This window comes from Halichoerus grypus, chromosome 13, assembly GCF_964656455.1.
Source record: "Halichoerus grypus chromosome 13, mHalGry1.hap1.1, whole genome shotgun sequence".
Lineage (NCBI taxonomy): Eukaryota > Metazoa > Chordata > Mammalia > Carnivora > Phocidae > Halichoerus > Halichoerus grypus.
Window position 1 is genome coordinate 359452 of NC_135724.1, and position 17728 is coordinate 377179.

The 17728-nt window shown below is 48.2% G+C and overlaps 1 protein-coding gene across 7 annotated transcripts in view; it reads left to right on the forward strand.

Moving 5' to 3' along the window:
- The window catches only part of SLC66A2 (solute carrier family 66 member 2), a 54437-nt gene that overhangs the window by 31211 nt on the left and 5498 nt on the right, over nucleotides 1–17728 (forward strand). For 3 of the 7 annotated variants that reach the window (XM_078060143.1, XM_078060145.1, XM_078060144.1), the window contains one exon: nucleotides 11160–11376. In XM_078060143.1, coding sequence (XP_077916269.1) covers nucleotides 11160–11376 — 217 coding nt within the window. The other 4 variants (XR_013443224.1, XR_013443225.1, XM_078060147.1 and 1 more) reach the window with 4 other exon arrangements.

Below are 17728 nucleotides of genomic sequence, written 5' to 3' on the forward strand. Positions count from 1 at the left end.
TACTTGAAGTTTAAGAGAAGCATTTTTAACTTCATCATTAGAAAGTAGACTTATTAAAGTGGGTATTTATGTCTGTATCTCTCTCTGTAAAACATCATATACATTGAAACTATTTTGTTGTATTACATATTAAATTTGTTTTTTGAGGTGAAATTCACATACCATAAAATTTATCCTTGATATCTTTTTGAGATAAAATTTGCATCAAATTCACCATTTTAATCACCTTATATAGTTCAGTGGTTTTTAGTATATTCACAATGTTGTATAATCATCACCACTATCCAATTACAGAACATTTATTTCTTGGGGCGCCTTGCTGGCTTAGTCAGAAGAGCATGAGACTCTTGGTCATGAGTTCAAGCCCCATGTTAGGTGTAGAGATTATTTACATTAAAAAATGTTTAATTACAGAACATTTCCATCCCCCCAAAAAGAAACCCTATACCTCCCAGTTTCTCCATTACCCCAACCCTGGGAAGCGACTTGCCTATGTTCTGTCTCTGGCTTTGCCTATTCTGGACATTTCCATAAGGGAGTAATCAGTGTGTGGCTTCTTCCACTCAGTGTTTTCCAGATTTATCTGTGCCGTAGTGGCCGTCAGTGCCTTATTCCTTTCCAAGGCCACATGATCCTCCATGATATGGATATACCACGTTTTGCTTATCCCTTCATCCATCGATGGGCATTTGGAATGTTTCTACCTTCATGAATAATATAGCTGTGAATATTCATGTACAAGTTTTTATACGACATATGTTTTCAGTTCTTTAGGGACATACGTGGGAGTGGGATCGCTGGTCGTATAGTAACTCCGCGTAAACATTGAGGCACTCCAGACTGTTTTCCAAAGTGCACCATTCTGCATCCTTACCAGCTGCACGTCCAGTTTCCAATTTCTCCACATCCTCACCCAACTTTTTATTGTCTTTTTGCTCACCATAATAGTAGCTGCGAAGTGGGATCTCAGTGTGGTTGTGATTTGCATTTCCCTAATGACTGGTGATGTTGAGCATCTTTTCATGTGCTTCTTGGTCATTTGTGTGTCTTTGGAAAAGTGTCTGTTCAGGTTCCTTGCCTATTTTTTAATTGGGTTGTCATTTTATTGTAAATCATATATATTCAAAAGGAATATTGCTTTTTCAACTGTCCCAGGAATTCTAAATGATGCTTATTTTGTGGGTTATTAAAAGTTAGTGTTTAGTTTCTCTTGGCTCTGCTGTGTTAGGAGAGGGACCTGGATGTGTGTCTTTTTCCCTGCAGTGGCCTCAGGATAACTGCCTCAGGACTGGCTTGGTGTGGGGAGGAGTCAGGTGGTGGAGACCAGCCAAGTCCTTGGGACCCCTAACGGGCTACTCTCTGGGGTCCCCTGATTCTGGCCATCACACTGAGGAGGTGCTGAGGACATGTCCCCAGGGGTGGGGGGGTTGCTTGACTTCTGGAGTCCAGAAGGCAGAGGCAGTGGAGGAGGGGACCTGGAGGGAGCCCCTCTGACCTCAGGTCCCTCATTGGGGAGCTGGGCCCAGGGGCCTGTGAGCTCCAGAGCTTGGCACGCTGGTGCATGCCCACTTCTTTGCACTTCGCTGAGCTTCAGCCCAGGAGGGGCTGGCGCTGTGGCAGCCGGACTGTTGGCTTGGCACTGCGGGGCTGTGTCCTGTGCCCACAGTTGTGGCCCACGTGGGGCAGCTCCTTACCACTGTGCAGTTTGTGGGTCTGCAGGGCACGAGGCTGTGATGAGAAGCTGGTCCTGGCCTTGGGCTGGGCAGGCTTGTCCTGCAGGTGGCGGGGAGGTCAGGTTGGAGTGTGCGCGCTGTGCAAAGAATGCTGGGTGTTGAGCCAGAGTGCACAGGTTCGCGGGGTGCAGTCCTCAGCACCCTGCTCTCCTCATCACCGCTTCCCTTTGTGCAATTTTTAGGATTCTTCCAGGCTTGATCTGTTTGTTTTTTTAATGACATTCAAAAGAATATTTGTCATATATTCTTGGGTAAAATTACTGTCCTTGGGTTGCTTCTGTCGTGGACGGAAGTTAGATCCTTTCTTCCCTTAGGGTGGTGACCTCCCCCAGGCAAAGTAAAGCAGTCCTGTTGGGGGGGGGTGTAAATCTGGGAAAGTTGGACTCAGAGGAGCTGAGGATGGGCTGGACTCTGTGAAAACCTTCAGAGCTGCAGTTCTGTTTAGAATTGGGACTTTATGGAAATCCAGCCTTAATTTACTAACAGGAGACTGCTAGGTCACTAATGTGTTGATGTTTTCCTGGTTAAAAACATCCATTCTTGGGAGAATCCAGGATGAATCCGTAGTATTTGGTGTTCTGTGCTGATGTAGAGCCCAGGTGCTGTTTGCAGAGACTTGTCACTGGTGAGGATTGTCCCATAGGGTCCCTCTGTCCATGTGCCCCTGCAGACCCCGGGAGCGAACGCTTCTCTGCTTCTCCATGTGGGACAGTCACTTCCTGCACCGGGAAAGGACACGGGCAGTTACGAGTGGAGGCCTCCCCTCCAGAATTTCTTGTCGGGAAAGAATAGGAAGAAGGGTGCTAGGCAGGCACAGGGAGTTTGGTGGTGGGCGTGGTGTCCTCGGGGCCAGGGGCCAAATGTGGCTTCTGCTCAGGTGTCCCTGTTGGCGTGGTCTGTGGACACGCTTTTCACAGTGTTGTGCCCCCCCCCCCGGACCCCACAGAGGTCTGTGTCGCTTGGAGGACCTCCCGCCTTATCAAAGGGGACGTGAGTTCGGCCATGGAGCTCCCCCCAATAACTCCAGAGACTCAGGAGACGGAAGTAGCATATCCCCACAGGAAAGATGGGGTCCCCAGTACGCGGGAGGACAAGGAACGTGTGAGCCGAGGGGGTCTGACGAGGGTTGTGTCCCACAGGAATGGGTGTCTGTCCTGTGGTCTGGGGAGTGTGGGCTCCTGAGAGCCTGGGGTGGTGAGAGAGCAGCAAACGTGCCCTCATGGTGGGAACGGGGCTCTGGGGCAGGCCTGGAGCTCGGCAGCTCCCGAGGCCGGACCAGGAGAGTGGGGAAGCTCACGTGATGGGGTGCGTGTGGGGTGTGTGGGGGCGATGGCCCGCCCAGATGGAGTGCTCGCGGGCTCCGCTGCACGGGGAGGCACGTCCCTCCAGCCACCCGAGGGGGTCAGGCCCGGAACCTGGTTCTCAGCTGGGAGGGGGCTCTTGTCTGCTTTTGGGGAAGCTTCAGGTACAGCTGCCATCCTGTGTAGTCGACCCCAGACACAGCTCGGGAACCTGCAGTCTGGTGGTGTGGACGGTGCCCGAGGTGGCTCCCGAGCACTGGGGGGCCCTTCTCCCCACTGTGTGGCTCCGTCACTCCCTGGTCCCTTCGGGCCGCACAACGTTATTGAGACAGAATCATCACGCCGTGAGCACGTGTTAAAGTGTGCGGTTTAGATAAGTTTTGATGTGTGCACCGTGAAACCTCCCCCCGTGAAACCTGAGACCCCGAACATGCCTGTCACCTCCACGGGTTCCCTCTGCCACCCCAACCTGCCTCCCCCCAGCAGGCACCCACTAATCTGCTTTCCATCTGCACGTCCATTTGCATTTACTAGACTTTGGCGCAAACGGAATCGTACAGTGTGTCCTCTGTTTCGTCTGCTTCTTCCACGCAGCAGAATCGTTTTGACATGTGTCCGAGTTGTAGCATGAATCAGTGGTCCCTTCCGTGTTGGTGTGGGGTGGTATTGCATCACACGGCTGTACCACAGTTTTTGCTTGTTCGCTGGTGGATGGACATTCGGGTCGTTTCCAGTTCGGGGCTGGTACAGATAAAGCTGCTCTGAACGTTTGTGTGCAGGTCTTCATAAGAACGTATGCTTTCTTTTCCCGAGTGTATACGTAGGAGTGGACTGCCTGGATCCGATGGTAAGTGTGTTCGACTTCCTCAGACAGCGTGCGCTGTCTCTCCGAGTGCCGTTCACAGCGCATCCCCCGGCCGCGTGCGGGTTCCTGGTTCCGCACCCTCCTCCACACCGTGTCTGACCTTTCTTTGTTTGTAGTCATCTGAGGTATGTGGTGTTCATCTCACTAGTGATGATGCTGAGCACCTTCTCCTGTGCCCATCTGTCCTCTGTGTATCTTCATTGGTGCAGTGTCCAAATCTCGCAGTTTGAACATTTTTCTTACTGAGTTTTGAGGGTTTGTTTTTTAACATTTTGGATATAGGTTGTATATCAGGTGTGTGATTGGCAATATTTTCTCCCTGTTTGTGGTTTGTCTTTTTATTCCCTTAAAATTATCTTTTGACAAGCAGAGTTTTTAATTTTTATGAAGTCCACTTTATCGATTTGTTCTTTTATGTGTTATGCTTTTGATGTCATATCAGAAATCTTTGTATAACTGTAGTTTTTATGTTTTACATTTAGATCTGTGATCCATTTTGAGTTGCTTTTTGTTGATAATGTGAGGTATGGATACAACTTTGTTTTTGCATATGGTTGTCCAAAGGTTGTCTTTTCTCCACTAAATTGCCTTTGTGTGCTTATCAAAGATCAGCGTCTGGCGGGGGTGGGGGACAGACTCTGTTCTGTTGCCTTGATTTCTCCATCCCTGGGCTAGCCCCACACTGTCACGGTGACTGTAGCTTGGTAATAAGTCTTGGAATCAGGTTGTGTCAGTCTTCCTACTTTGTTCTAGATTCTGTGCATTTCTGTATGAATTTTAGAATCAGCCTGTCAGTTTCTACAAAAAAACATGCTAGGATTTTGATTGGGATCATCTTGAATCTTAGATTGATTTGGGGAAAATCGACATCTTCATAATTACTCAGAAAGTATTCACACAGTGGGCTTGTAACTGTGGTGCTCAGAAAGCCCCACTTGCAAAGCTGGCCCCGGGCTGGCATCTGGGATTTTTAGGAGACTTGCCTCCTTCCTGTAACCGGGAAAGTGGCCCTCTGTACCTAGACTGTGGGTATGACGTGGTAGGTGCTGGACACCTGCTTCCTTTCTGGAAGTCTGGAATTCTGATACGTGCCAGGCAGAGTGTCTGCATGACCTGGTCCCAATAAAACTCTGGGCTTTGACTCTCTAATGAGCTTCCTTGGTTGAGAACATGTCACATGTTGTCAGTAATTTGTTGCTGGAGGAATTAAGTCCTTCTAGAAAAATCATCGGACCCGGGGGTGGTCTGGGAACTCCTACACAAACCGTCGAGACTTCAGGCACATGAGCACTGTGTGTGTCTTCCTCAGTTTCCCCGTGTGCTGGTCTTGCACGTTGTCAGATTTATCCCTAAGTGTTTCCTACTCTGTGATGGTATCCTGCATGGTGTTGCCTTTTGATTTCACTTTCTGATTGGTCATCGCTAGTATGTAGAAATGCAACTGATTTTTGTATATTGATCTTACAGTCTGCAACCTTGCTGAACTAATGGGTTTTAGTGGATTCCTTCAGTATTTTATAAATACGATCGTGATCCGTGTCACCTGCAGCAGAGATAGCTCTCCTTCTTCCTTCCCAGACAGGATGTCTTTCATTCTTTTCTCTTGCTTAGTTGCCATGATGAACGTCTGGTGTGGTGTTGAGCAGAAGGCGGCGAGCACACTTGCCGTGTCCCTGAGCCCAGGGAAGAGCATTGAGTGCATCAACATGAGCATGGGGTTAGCCGCAGGGTTTTTTGTTATCTTTTTTCCTCAGGTTGGGGAAGTTGCCTTTTATTCTTCAGCTGTTAATCAGGACTGCATGTTGAATTTTGTCAAATGCTTTTTCTTCATCCATTGAGATGACCATATGTTTTTCTTTTTTAGTTTAATATGATATAGTACATTACATTGATTGATTTATGGACGTTAACACAGCCTTGTGCTCCTGGGATAAACCCTGCTTGGTTATGATGTACTAACCCGTTTATATGTTGTGGGATTTTATTTGCTACAGCGTGTTCGGAGTTTTTACATCTGTGTTCATGCGTGCTGTTGGTCTGTGGTTTGCTGGTAATGCCTTTATTTGGTTTTGGTGTCAGAGTAATGCTGGCTTCATGGAATGAGTTGGGAATTACTCCATATTTTTCAATGTACTAGATGAGTTTGGGGGGAATTGTTATTTCTTCCTCGAATATTTGTTAGTGTTCCCCAGTGAAGCTGTCTGTTCCTGGACTTATCTTTGTGGGAGGTTTTTAATTCACATTCAACTTCTTGATGGATATATGCTTATTTGTTTTATCTATTTCATCTTGAGTCATTTACAGCTTCTCTTTTTTCCTAATCATTCTGGCTAGAGATGGTTGATCTGGCTTTGGTTTCATTGATTTTCTCTTTTTTTCTGTTTTCTGTATATTGATTTCTGTTATCCTTCTTACTTCCTTTTATCTATTTACTTTGGGTTTAAAGATTGATTTTTTTTTAAGAAAGAGCGTGAGTGGGAGGGGCAGAGGGAGAGAGAATCTCAAGCAGAGTCCCTGCTGAGCGCAGAGCCTGACACGGGGCTTGATCCCAGGACCCTGAGATCACGACCCGAGCCGAAACCAAGAGTCGGACGCTCCCCTGCCTGAGCCGTCCCAGTGCCCCTTTACTTTGCGTTTAACTTGTTCTTCCCCTCACCCCCGGCACGCTTGCTTCTAGCGCAGACATCGTGGGTTAAGCAGGCGGCTGCGAGTCTTTCCACAGTGGTGCATTTGGCTTGTATGTTGCTTTTTTGTTTCATTCAGTTCAAAATACTTTCTGATTTCTCTTTGCTAATTTTAATTTTTCTTTTTCTGTATCCATTCATGGGCATTTGCTGTGGGGTTTACAGTGGTCGTCTTTCCCCTCGTCCGCCCTCAGGGGACGTCCGGCCACCTGTGCGTGCCAGGGCTGGGTCCGCTCGCCCCTCCTGTCTCAGCGATCGATCGATCGTTTGGCACATGCAGCTTTGCATATGCTGAACCCCTACTGTTTTGTTCTTATTTTGGTCTGACAGTCTCTTATTAAAGAGATTTAAATTATAAGAAAAAAATCGTATACATTTTCCCACTTAGTTACCATATCTTAGCCAAAGATGTTAGATCCGTATTTCCATCTGGTTCCTGAAGGACTTCCTTTAACATTTCTGGCAGCACGAGTCTCTGGTGATGGATTTTTTAAGCTTTGAAATGTAAAAAAGTCTTTATCACCCACCTTCATGTTGGAAGATACTTTCACGAGGTGTAAATTCTAAGCTGACGGGTTTTCTTCTGGTCGGTTCGAGATGCTGCTCCCATGCCGCCGGGGCTGCCCTTGGTGAGCAGCCTGACGTCGCTGCTCTTTGTTCCTCTGCACGTAATCTCTCTTTTTTTCTTGCCGCCTTTCTCATTTTCTTTTTATTACTAGTTTTGAGAAGTGTGATTATGATGTGCCCTGATGTGGTTTTCTTCATGTTTCTTGTGCTTGGGGTCCATTGTGCTTCTTATATTTATGACTTAAAGTTTTTGTAAAATTTCGGAAAATTTTGGCTCTTCTTTTCTTCAACAATCTTGGCCCTTTTTTTCTGCCCTCCCCCACCCCAAAATTCAGGGACTCCAAACCACACAAATATGCCCTTTGAAGTTGTCCCACAGCTTACTAATGCTCTGTTGATTAAAAAAATTCTCTTTTCTACCGTATCTTGCAGCTTCTCTTCTTTGTCTTCAGGTTTCCTAGTCTTTTCTTCTTTGTCTAATCTGATGTTAATCCCATCCATATATTTTTCATCTCAGGTGTTGTAATTTTTATCCCCAGATGGTTTTTTTTTTGGGGGGGGGTAGGTCTTTTTTTTTTTTTTTTTTTTTAAAGATTTTATTTATTTATTTGACAGCGAGAGAGGGAACACAAGCAGGGGGAGTGGGAGAGGGAGAAGCAGGCTTTCCGCAGAGCAGGGAGCCCGATGCGGGGCTCGATCCCAGGACCCTGGGATCATGACCTGAGCCGAAGGCAGCCATTTAACCGACTGAGCCACCGAGGTGCCCCTTTTTTAAATTTTTTTCTAAGATTTTATTTATTTATTTGACAGAGAGACACAGCGAGAGAGGGAACACAAGTAGGGGGAATGGGAGAGGGAGAAGCAGGCTTCCTACAGAGCAGGGAGCCCGATGCGGGGCTTGATCCCAGGACCCCGGGATCATGGCCTGAGCCAGAGGCAGATGCCCAACGACTGAGCCACCCAGGCGCCCCTTACTTTTTTTTTTTTTTAACATTTAAGATCTACTCTCTTTACACCTTTCTTTTCTTTTCTTTTTTAAAGTAAACTCTGTACCCAAAGTGGGGCCTGAACTCACAAGCCCAAGATCAAGAGTCGCACGCTCCATGAACTGAGCCAGCCAGGTGCCCCAGCCACTTTCAAGTGTATAATACAGTACTGTTCATTATAGTTACCATTCTGTACATTAGATCCCAGAACTTATTCATCATACGGCTGGAAGTTGGTGCCCGACACCTCTCCCACCCCCAGTCCTGGCAACCACCATTCTACTCTTGTTTCTGTAAGTTTGTCATTTTAGATTCCACATAGAAGTGAGAACATACAGTACTTGTCCTTCTCTGACTGATTTTACTTAGCATAACGTCCTCAAGATCCATCTGTATTGGCAGAAAAGGCATGATTTCTGTCCCCACCCCCCTTTTTAATGGCTGAACATTGTGTTATACATACAGCACGTTTTCTTTATCCATTCATCTCTCGATGGTCACTTAGGCTGTTTCCATGTCTTGGCCATTGTGAGTAATGCTGCAGTGAGCATGGGGTGCAGATATCACTTCAAGATAGTGATTTCATTTCCTTCGGCTATATTCCAGAAGTGGAATTGCTAGATCATGTGGTAGCTCTATTTTTAATTTTTTGAGGAACCTCCATGCTGTTTTCCATAATGGCTGCACCCGTTTGCATTCCCACCAACAGCGCTCAAGGTTCTCTTTCTCCACGTCCTTGTCAACACTTGCTGTTTCTTGTCCTCTTGAGTTTAGCCATTCTGACAGGTGTGAGGTGACATCTCATCGTGGTTTTGATCTGCATTTCCCTGATGATGAGTGATGTTGAGCATCTTCTCATGTGTCTGTTGGCCGTTTGTATGTCAACTTTGGAAAAAGACCTAATCTAGTCCTGTGACCATTTTTTAATTGGATTGGCTTTTTTTTTTTTTTTTTTTTTTTGCCTTTGAGTTGTATGAGTTTCATATATATTTTGGATATAAACCTGTAGTAAGAGTGACAGTTTGCAAATATTTTCTCCCACTCTGTAAGTCTCCTTTTCATTTTGCTGGTTGTTTTTGCTGTGCAGATGCCTTTCAGTTTGATGTAATTCCAATCATTTATTTTTGCTTTGGTTGCTTGCACTTTTGGTGTCATATCCAAAAAATTGTTGCCAAGACCAATAATGTCAAAGAGCTTTTTTTCCCTAGGAACACAGAAGTTTAAAATTTTGATGTCATCCAATTTATCTATTTTTCCTTTTGTTGCCTTGCTTTTGTTGTCACATCTAAGAAACCATTGACAAATTCAACATCCTGAAGCTTTTTCCCTCTATATTTTCTCCTAAGAGTTTTATCTCTCATGTTTAGGTCTTTGATCCATTTTGAATTAATTTTTGTATATGCTAAGGTAAGGGTTTAGCCTCAGTCTTTTCTCAGAAACTTTTGGTAAGGGTTTTCTTTTAGTCATTTGTTAATTGACTTGCTCCTTGAGAACCTAAAATAGAAAGGCTTCCGACAGATTGACCTTGGGCCTTGTTTCCTAAGGCCCCCTGGACCCTCACCTGATATCCTCAGCTCATCCCTGTCCTGGCCCAAGTTCTCAGCTCTGACCATGTTCTCTCCCCTCCTCAGGCACAAAGGCAGGAACTTCAGCCAGGTCTGAGATTCGTCCCCTTGCTGTATCCTTTCATGATTACATGTTCTCTGTAAGGAATACCTCAGTGTTTGCCCCCAGCTCTGTGTGCCGGGCTCCCCTGCACACTCAGGCCACCCCCATGTTGCAGCTGGGGTTTGTTCATGAAGCACAGCTGGCTCATACCCTGCCCTGCTGTGGGAAGTGTCACGCCTGCAGAATGTGTTCATCCCTCCTCTGGCCCTCCTGCCTGCATTCCCCCTTTCTGGCTCAGACTTTGGGCTGTGTTCTCATATGGAGTGAGGGAGTGGAGCTAGAAGGGAGGGCCCAGGGCTGGGAGGACAGGCACATGTGTGCAGGTTGAATATTCCCCTTAGGGTACTTCCCGGCCCCTGGATGGCCAGCCCCCCCCCCCCACACACCCTTGCCCATGCCTGCAGCCCTGGCTCCAGACCCTGCCAGTCTAAGGGCCAGGCCAGTCTTGGGGCACATCATGCCCCCTCATGTTCTCTCTGTATTTGTCCCCATTTTCCTGACCTTCCCTGAAGCCACTTCTGTCCCCAGGACCTCCCTTGTTTAGCTGCCAAAGCCCAGGAACTTCATATAGTTTGCTGATTTGTGAGTGCTTAGAGTTTGGTTTCCACAGGACACATCTGTCGAGCAAATGATAACGTTCCATCAACAAAGTGTGTAGTGATGATAAGTACATACCTTTATTGGGCCCTTATTATGGGCTGGGCACTTTATAGGGTTCATAAGATTAACTCGTGTAACTATTACAACAACCGTAGGAGGTAGGTTATGTTATTCCTCTTTTATATCCAAAGAAATGGAGACACGTGGTTAACTAATGCAGTTGTGGAGGGAAGGAGTGAGGATTCTACCCAGAAAAGAGATTTCAGAGGCTCCAGTACAGTCCCTGCACTATATTATAGTGGATTTAATGATTTTAGCATCTCTACATTGAATCCATATCTGTATCAAGGTTCCCTCACAAGTGCCTTTGTCGAGAGCATATGGAGCCCCACAGCCCATATCTATCTTCTGCATATTGACCTTGACCTCCTCACTCAGTTCACCTTCTCTCCTCATGCTGACCTTGACCTCCTCACTCAGTTCACCTTCTCTCCTCATGCTGACCTTGACCTCCTCACTCAGTTCACCTTCTCTCCTCATGCTGACCTTCACCTCCTCACTCAGTTCACCTTCTCTCCTCATGCTGACCTTGACCTCCTCATTCAGTTCACTTTCTCTCCTCACATCGACCTTGACTTCCTAACTCAGTTTTCATCTCTCCTCATGCTGACCTTCACCTCAGTTCACATCCTCTCTCCTCATGATGACCTTGACCTGTATGCCTAGTTTACATTTCTCTCTCCCTCTCGCCCTAGACTTTGACCCTCACCACTTCTGGCACTGGAGCAGCTTTGGGGACTACGTGCAGTGTGTCCTGGCCTTCACGGGCGTGGCGGGCTACGTCACATACCTGTCCATCGACTCAGCCCTGTTTGTGGAGACCCTGGGCTTCCTGGCTGTGCTGACCGAGGCCACGCTGGGTGTCCCCCAGCTCTACCGCAACTACCGCCACCAGTCCACTGAGGGGATGAGGTAGGTGGCACGTGTTGCTCTCACCATACCTGTTGGTACCAGTGTGCCCACATGTTTGGTAAGAATCAAATGTGTACAAACCTGGCTGCTGTATTTTCAGTTATATTTGCAAAACTGCCAGGGAAAGAGCAGATGTCTTGATGCATGAGCAGATGTGTTAGCATGGAACAGGTAAGGGGATGCTGAGACCGTCTTGTGAAGCAGATACACGGTACGGGGTCTTTCAGGATGAACCTGAAGCATCGTAGTGGGAGGGATGTGCCGAGCATAGGAGAGGGGATAAGAAGGGAGAAGGCTCTGCCCACAGAGTGTAGACGTGTGCAGAGGTGGCCCTGGCGACCAGTGGTAGAGGCTATGTCATGGGATTACCTCCTGGTGGTAGCGTGTGTCACAGCAGAGCTAATGTGCTGTTGCCATCCATGTCTTCCAATGTCCTCCAAGTCACAGGAGGCCAGTATGGAACGGGTCTCAAAGGCCTTGGGTGGAGCCCTCCACGTCCTGTCCTGGCCCCATGAGAGTCACCTATGGCATTGGAACAGGGTGTCCACTGGAATTCCAGGGGTCCCCTTGGGTGGGATTGCTCAAAATCTTTGTCATTCCTGCCAGGTGTTCCTCTAGCACTTGCTTGCTTCCTGTGATGGGGGAGCTTCCTCCCCAGGTGTGAGTACACCTGCGCAGGGCTCTGTTAAAGGTTCCATGGTAGTAGCTGAACCTCTCATGCCTTTTTCCCTGAGATCCATGCAGACCCTCAGCCCCTCCCAGGATGGTCCTGTGTGTGTGAAGGCAGCATCATGACCCCACCTCCCTGGGGGCCTCTTCTCTGTGCTGATCCCCCTCAGGTCCATTGGCCGTCCCTCCTGTGATACGGCTTATAGCCCCTTCCTTACCCAATTCTCCCTGGATGGGTCTATTCAAGTGAAGCATGACAGAAGAAGACTAGTGTGCACCTTCAGATCGGAATGTGCTGTGGGAGGCCTGTCCAGTGGCTGGGGCAGGGTATCCCCTCCTTGGGGACCCTGGGCACCTGCAGACTCACGGAGGCTAACCACGTGATTTGTGGCCACAGCGTGCTCACAGTGGGCTCACATTGCTCCGGTACCTGCTGCTTCCAAGCCCACCTGTGTGTTTGGCTGCACCTGGGCTGTCACTGTTTACTGGTTAGATCCTGTAGGCAGCTCTTAGTATATCCAGCATACAGGGGAAGACCTGGCAGTTGAATCCCACATGGTCTCAATTTTCCAAGTCCAAGCTTTTGTGATGGGAAAGGACTGTCAATGGGTCAGAGGCAGGCCAGAGTAGAGGCTGCTGATGCCTATGGCTGGAGGCTATGATCCACGGACAGGAAGCTGAGTTCACAGACATCTCTAGAAGGCAGAGATTTAAGCTGCTGCTTCTTTTTTTTTAGATTTATTTATTTATTTAGAGAGACAGTAGGAGGGGAGGGGCAGAGGGAGAAGGAGAGAGAGAATCTCAAGCAGATGCCCCACTGAGCACAGAGCCCGACACGGGGCTCAATCCCACGACTCTGAGAATATGACCTGAACCTAAATCAAGAGTTGGATGCTCAACCGACTAAGCCACCCCAGGCACCCCAAGATTCAAGCTTCTTAATGTAGGAAATGACACAACAGCTTAATCAATGCGACCAAGAGCAGTTTGCAGGGCACTCAGGAAATTACAAAAACAGTTCTATTTATGATAATATGAAAAGCATAAATACTTAGTAATTAACCAAGGAGGTAAAAGACTTATACAATGAAAACTACAAAACACTGGTGAAAGAAATTGAAGACATAAGTAAATGGGAAGACATCCGGGCGCCTGGGTGGCTCAGTTGGTTAAGCGACTGCCTTCGGCTCAGGTCATGATCCCGGAGTCCTGGGATCGAGTCCCACATCGGGCTCCCGGCTCAGCGGGGAGCCTGCTTCTCCCTCTCACCCTATCCCCTCTCATGCTGTTTCTCTCTCTCTGTCAAATAAATAAACAAAATCTTAAAAAAAAAAAAAAAAGAAGACATCCCATGTTCATGGACTGAAAGACTCAGTATTGTTAAATGTCAATATTACCCAAAGCAATCTCAGATTTAATGGAATCCCTATCAAAATCCTTCTGGTTTTTTTGCAGAAATAGAAAAACCAGTCCTAAAATTCATATGGAATATTGAGGGACCCCAAAAAGTCAAAACAATCTCAAGAACAATACTAGAGGACTCACACTTTCAGATTTCAAAAATAACTGCAAAGGTACAGTAATCAAGACAGTGTGTTATTGGCATAAAGACAAATAGACCACTGGAATAGAGCAGAGAGCCCAGAAACAACCCTTACATATATGGTTAAATGATTTTCAGCAAGAGTGCCAAGACCATTCAGTGGAGAAAGGACAGTCTTCTCAACAAATGGTTCTGGGGAAATGGGATATCCACATGCAAAAGAATGAAGTTAGACCCTTACCTGGCACCATATATAAAAATTAACTCAAAATGGATGAAAGACTTAAATGTGACACCTAAAACCATAAAATTCTTAGAAGAAAACATAGGAGAAAAGCATCATGACATTGGATTTGGCAGTGATTTCTTGGATGTGACACCAAAGGCACAGGAAAAAACAAAAAGGCAAATTAGACTTTATAAAATCAAAAAGTTTTATGCATCAAAAGACTATCCACAGAGTAAAAAGGCAACCTATAGAATGGGAGAAAATATGTGCAAATCATCTATCCAATTAGGGATTAATATTAAGACTGTAGTTCGGCTCGGGTCATGATCCCAGGGTCCTGGGATCGAGCCCCGCATCAGGCTCCCTGCTCGGCGGGGAGCCTGCCTCTCTCCCTGCCTTTGCCCCTGCTCATGCTCTCTCTCTGTGTCAAATAAATAAATAAATATTAAAAAAAAAAAAAAAAGACTATAGAAAGGGCTTCTAAAACTCAATGACAAAAAAACAAACAACCCAATTAAAAATGAACAAAAGACTGGAATAATATTTTTCCAAGGCAGATGTATAAGTGGCCAATAAGCACAAGAAAAGATGCTCGGCTTCCGTAATCATCAGGGAAATGCAAATCAAACTACGCTGAGGTCCCACCTCATACCAAGTAGGACGGCTGCTCTCAGAAAAAGAAAACCAGCAAGTGTTGGCGAGGGTGTGGAGAAAGAGGCACCTTCACACACTGTTGGTGGGAGTGCACACCGGTGCAGCCCCTGTGGAAAACAGTATGGAGGTTCCTTAAAAAATAAAAAATAGAATCACCATATGATCCAGCAGTTCTACTTCTGGGTATCTGCCTGGAAGGGTTGAAAGCAGGGTCCTGAGATACTTGTACGCACACATTCTAGCTGCACTATTCACAACAGCTAAAATGTGGGAGCAACTCAAGTGTCCATTGATGGATGAATGGATCAGCAAAATTTGATATATAAATTGCAATATAATGATTTATAAGAAACATCTATGTGGTAATTCAGATGATCTCTTCAGAGAGCTTCAGGTGGTGAAGACGTGCAGATTTGGGGAGACGGGTGCACCTGGAGAAGGCATGGGAGCTAGAGGGGTTCCATTACCCATTTCAAGTATACAGTTGGAGGGATTTTAGTCCATCCACAGAGTTGTGCAACCACCGCCACCTAATGTTAGAACATTTTCATCACCCCAAAAAAGAACCTTGTACCTGCTGGTAATCACTCCTCATTCGCTCCCAACCTCCTTCACCTCCTGCCCTCGGCAGCCACTGATCTGCTGTCTCTAAGGACACTTCACATAAATGGAGTCGTGTAAAACCTGACAGCGTTCCCAGGCTCCTCCATGTACAACATATCCGTGCTCCACTCCTGAGGCTGGACCATAATATTTCATTGTATGGATATACCAACTTTTGTTCTTCAGTCAGTGGACATTTGGGTTGTTCAACATCTTTTTGGCTATTACAAATAGTGCTGCTTTGAAATTCATGTACAAGTTTCTGTGTGGACATTTGTTTTCATTTCTCTTGGAATAGACCGGCAGTGGAATTGTTGAGTCAGATGGTAGATCTGTGTTTAATTATTTGAGGAGCTGCCATGCTGTGTCTACAGTGGCGTGTGAGGGTTCTGATCCTTACGCATCTTCACCAACACTTGTTACTATGTGGCCTTTTGATTCTAGCCATCCTAGTGGGTGTCACCTGGGATCTCAGTGTGGTTTTGATTTGCATTTCCCTGATGACTAATGATGTTGAGCATCTTGTCATGTGCTTTTTGGCCATCTGTGTATCTTCTTTGGCCAGTCCTCTGCCCATTTTTAAATGTGGTTGTTTGTCTTTTTATTACTGAGTTGTAGAGTTCCTTATATGCAGTGGATACTAGAACCTTATCAGGCATAGGATTTTCAGTTTTTTTCTCCCATCTGGTGGGTTGTCTTTTCACTTTCGTTTTCAGCACAAAAGATTTTAAATTTGCTGAAGTCTAATGTATTTGTGTGTGGGGGGGTGTGGGGGGGTGGGTGTGTGGGGGGGTGGGTGTGTGGGGGTGTGTGTGGGGGGTGTGTGTGTGGGGGGGTGGGTGTGTGTGGGGGTGGGGGTGTGTGTGGGGGGGGTGTGTGTGTGGGGGGTGTGGGAGGGGGTGTGTGTGGGGGGTGTGGGAGGGGGTGTGTGTGTGGGGGGTGGGTGTGTGTGTGTGTGGGGGTGTGTGTGGGGGTGTGTGGGAGGGGGTGTGTGTGTGGGGGGTGGGTGTGTGTGGGGGTGTGTGTGTGTGGGGGGTGTGGGGGGGTGTGTGTGGGGGGTGTGTGTGTGTGGGGGGTGTGGGAGGGGGTGTGTGTGTGGGGGGTGGGTGTGTGTGGGTGTGTGTGTGTGGGGGGGTGTGTGTGTGGGGGTGTGTGTGTGTGGGGGGGTGTGTGTGGGGGGGTGTGTGTGGGGGGGTGTGGGAGGTGTGTGTGTGTGGGGGGTGTGTGTGTGGGGGGGGTGTGTGTGTGGGGGGGTGTGGGAGGGGGTGTGTGTGTGGGGGGTGGGTGTGTGGGGGTGGGTGCTGCTTATGCTTTTGTTGTCATACCCAAGAAACCACTGTCTCACCCAAGGTCACAAAAACCTACTCCTTTGGGATGTGTTTTGGATGGATTTGGAATTATAGGAGAGCTTTTGAAAGGTGGAAAGGGGAAGGTCTGGGTCTAGGCTGGGGGGTGGGAGTGAGGGGAGGGCTGGGGAGGCCATAGGAGTTGGCATGCCTGAGTTGGGCTCTGGGGGAAGCTGGGCAGGCAAGGAAGTGTAGCCATCACCTCTTGGGCACCAACTGGGAAGAGGCTTTCTGGACTGCTGGACAGGGCAAGGATGAGGTGAGAGGAATTTTAGGAATAGTTTGGGAGGAAAAATGCAGGAGCCAAGAATGAGGTAATAGGAGCCTGGATTAAAATAGTAGAAGGGGGCGGGGGCGGTCAGGTGCAGGAGGCAGCAGCTGGAGTTGGTGATGGGCAGAGGAATCCAGCTCCCAGGCTACCAGCCTGAGCAGGAAGGACGCGGCCTGGGGTCTGGGAAGTGACAGTCTGGGCTTCCTGCATTGTTGGAGCTCTGGGCTGGTTGTTTCCTCCATCCAAGGAAGGGGGTCTCCAGGACATACATCCCTGGCATGTTGTAGGGTGATAGCCCAACTTCTGGGGCTCGTCCCTTCCTCCCATAGTTGTTGTGGGTGATGGGAATTCACAGCTCGTTGAAGGTCCCGGGAAGCGTGGGGGCAGGGCATCTCAGGGTCTTGGGGTGACAGCGTGAGCTTCTCCATCCAGAGCCCTTGTTCCCTGCACAAGGGTGTTCCTTCCTGATGAGGAGACCACTCAGGGCGGTGCTTGTCCAAATACTCGAATAGTATTTGACCTGACTGGTGCCCCTGCCCCACCCTGAGCCCCCCACTGAGGCGGCTGGTGTGGGGCCTCAACAAGGCTGTCGCATTCCTGACCCCGAGCCCTGCTGGCCCAAGGGCCACGGCTGGGTGAGGCATCTGTGCAGCTAAGAATGGTCCTTACGTCAGTCAGAGCCCCCCCGGAGCAGTGACCGCACATCTCCACTGGCGGGGGTACAAAGTGCACCTGTGCGTTCAGGGCCCGGGGGCTCTGACGGGGCTCTGACGGGGCACCGGGCGGGGGTCCTGGGCCTGGCTCCAGCTGCACTTTCTGCCTGCCCCACAGGGAGCGTGCTGCGGTCCTTTGTGTGGAGTCCCGCCTCGCTTGGAGCCACTAGTGAATGGAGGGGCCAGCTCCCTGCAAGGTGGCCATCTCAAGGGGGCCGGGAGCTCACTCACCCCAGGAGCGGCCCAGTCCTGAGGAGCCTTTCCAGGCTGGTGTCACTCTAGCCCCGGCTGCTCCCCGGGGAGCAGGTCCACTTGAGAAGGTTC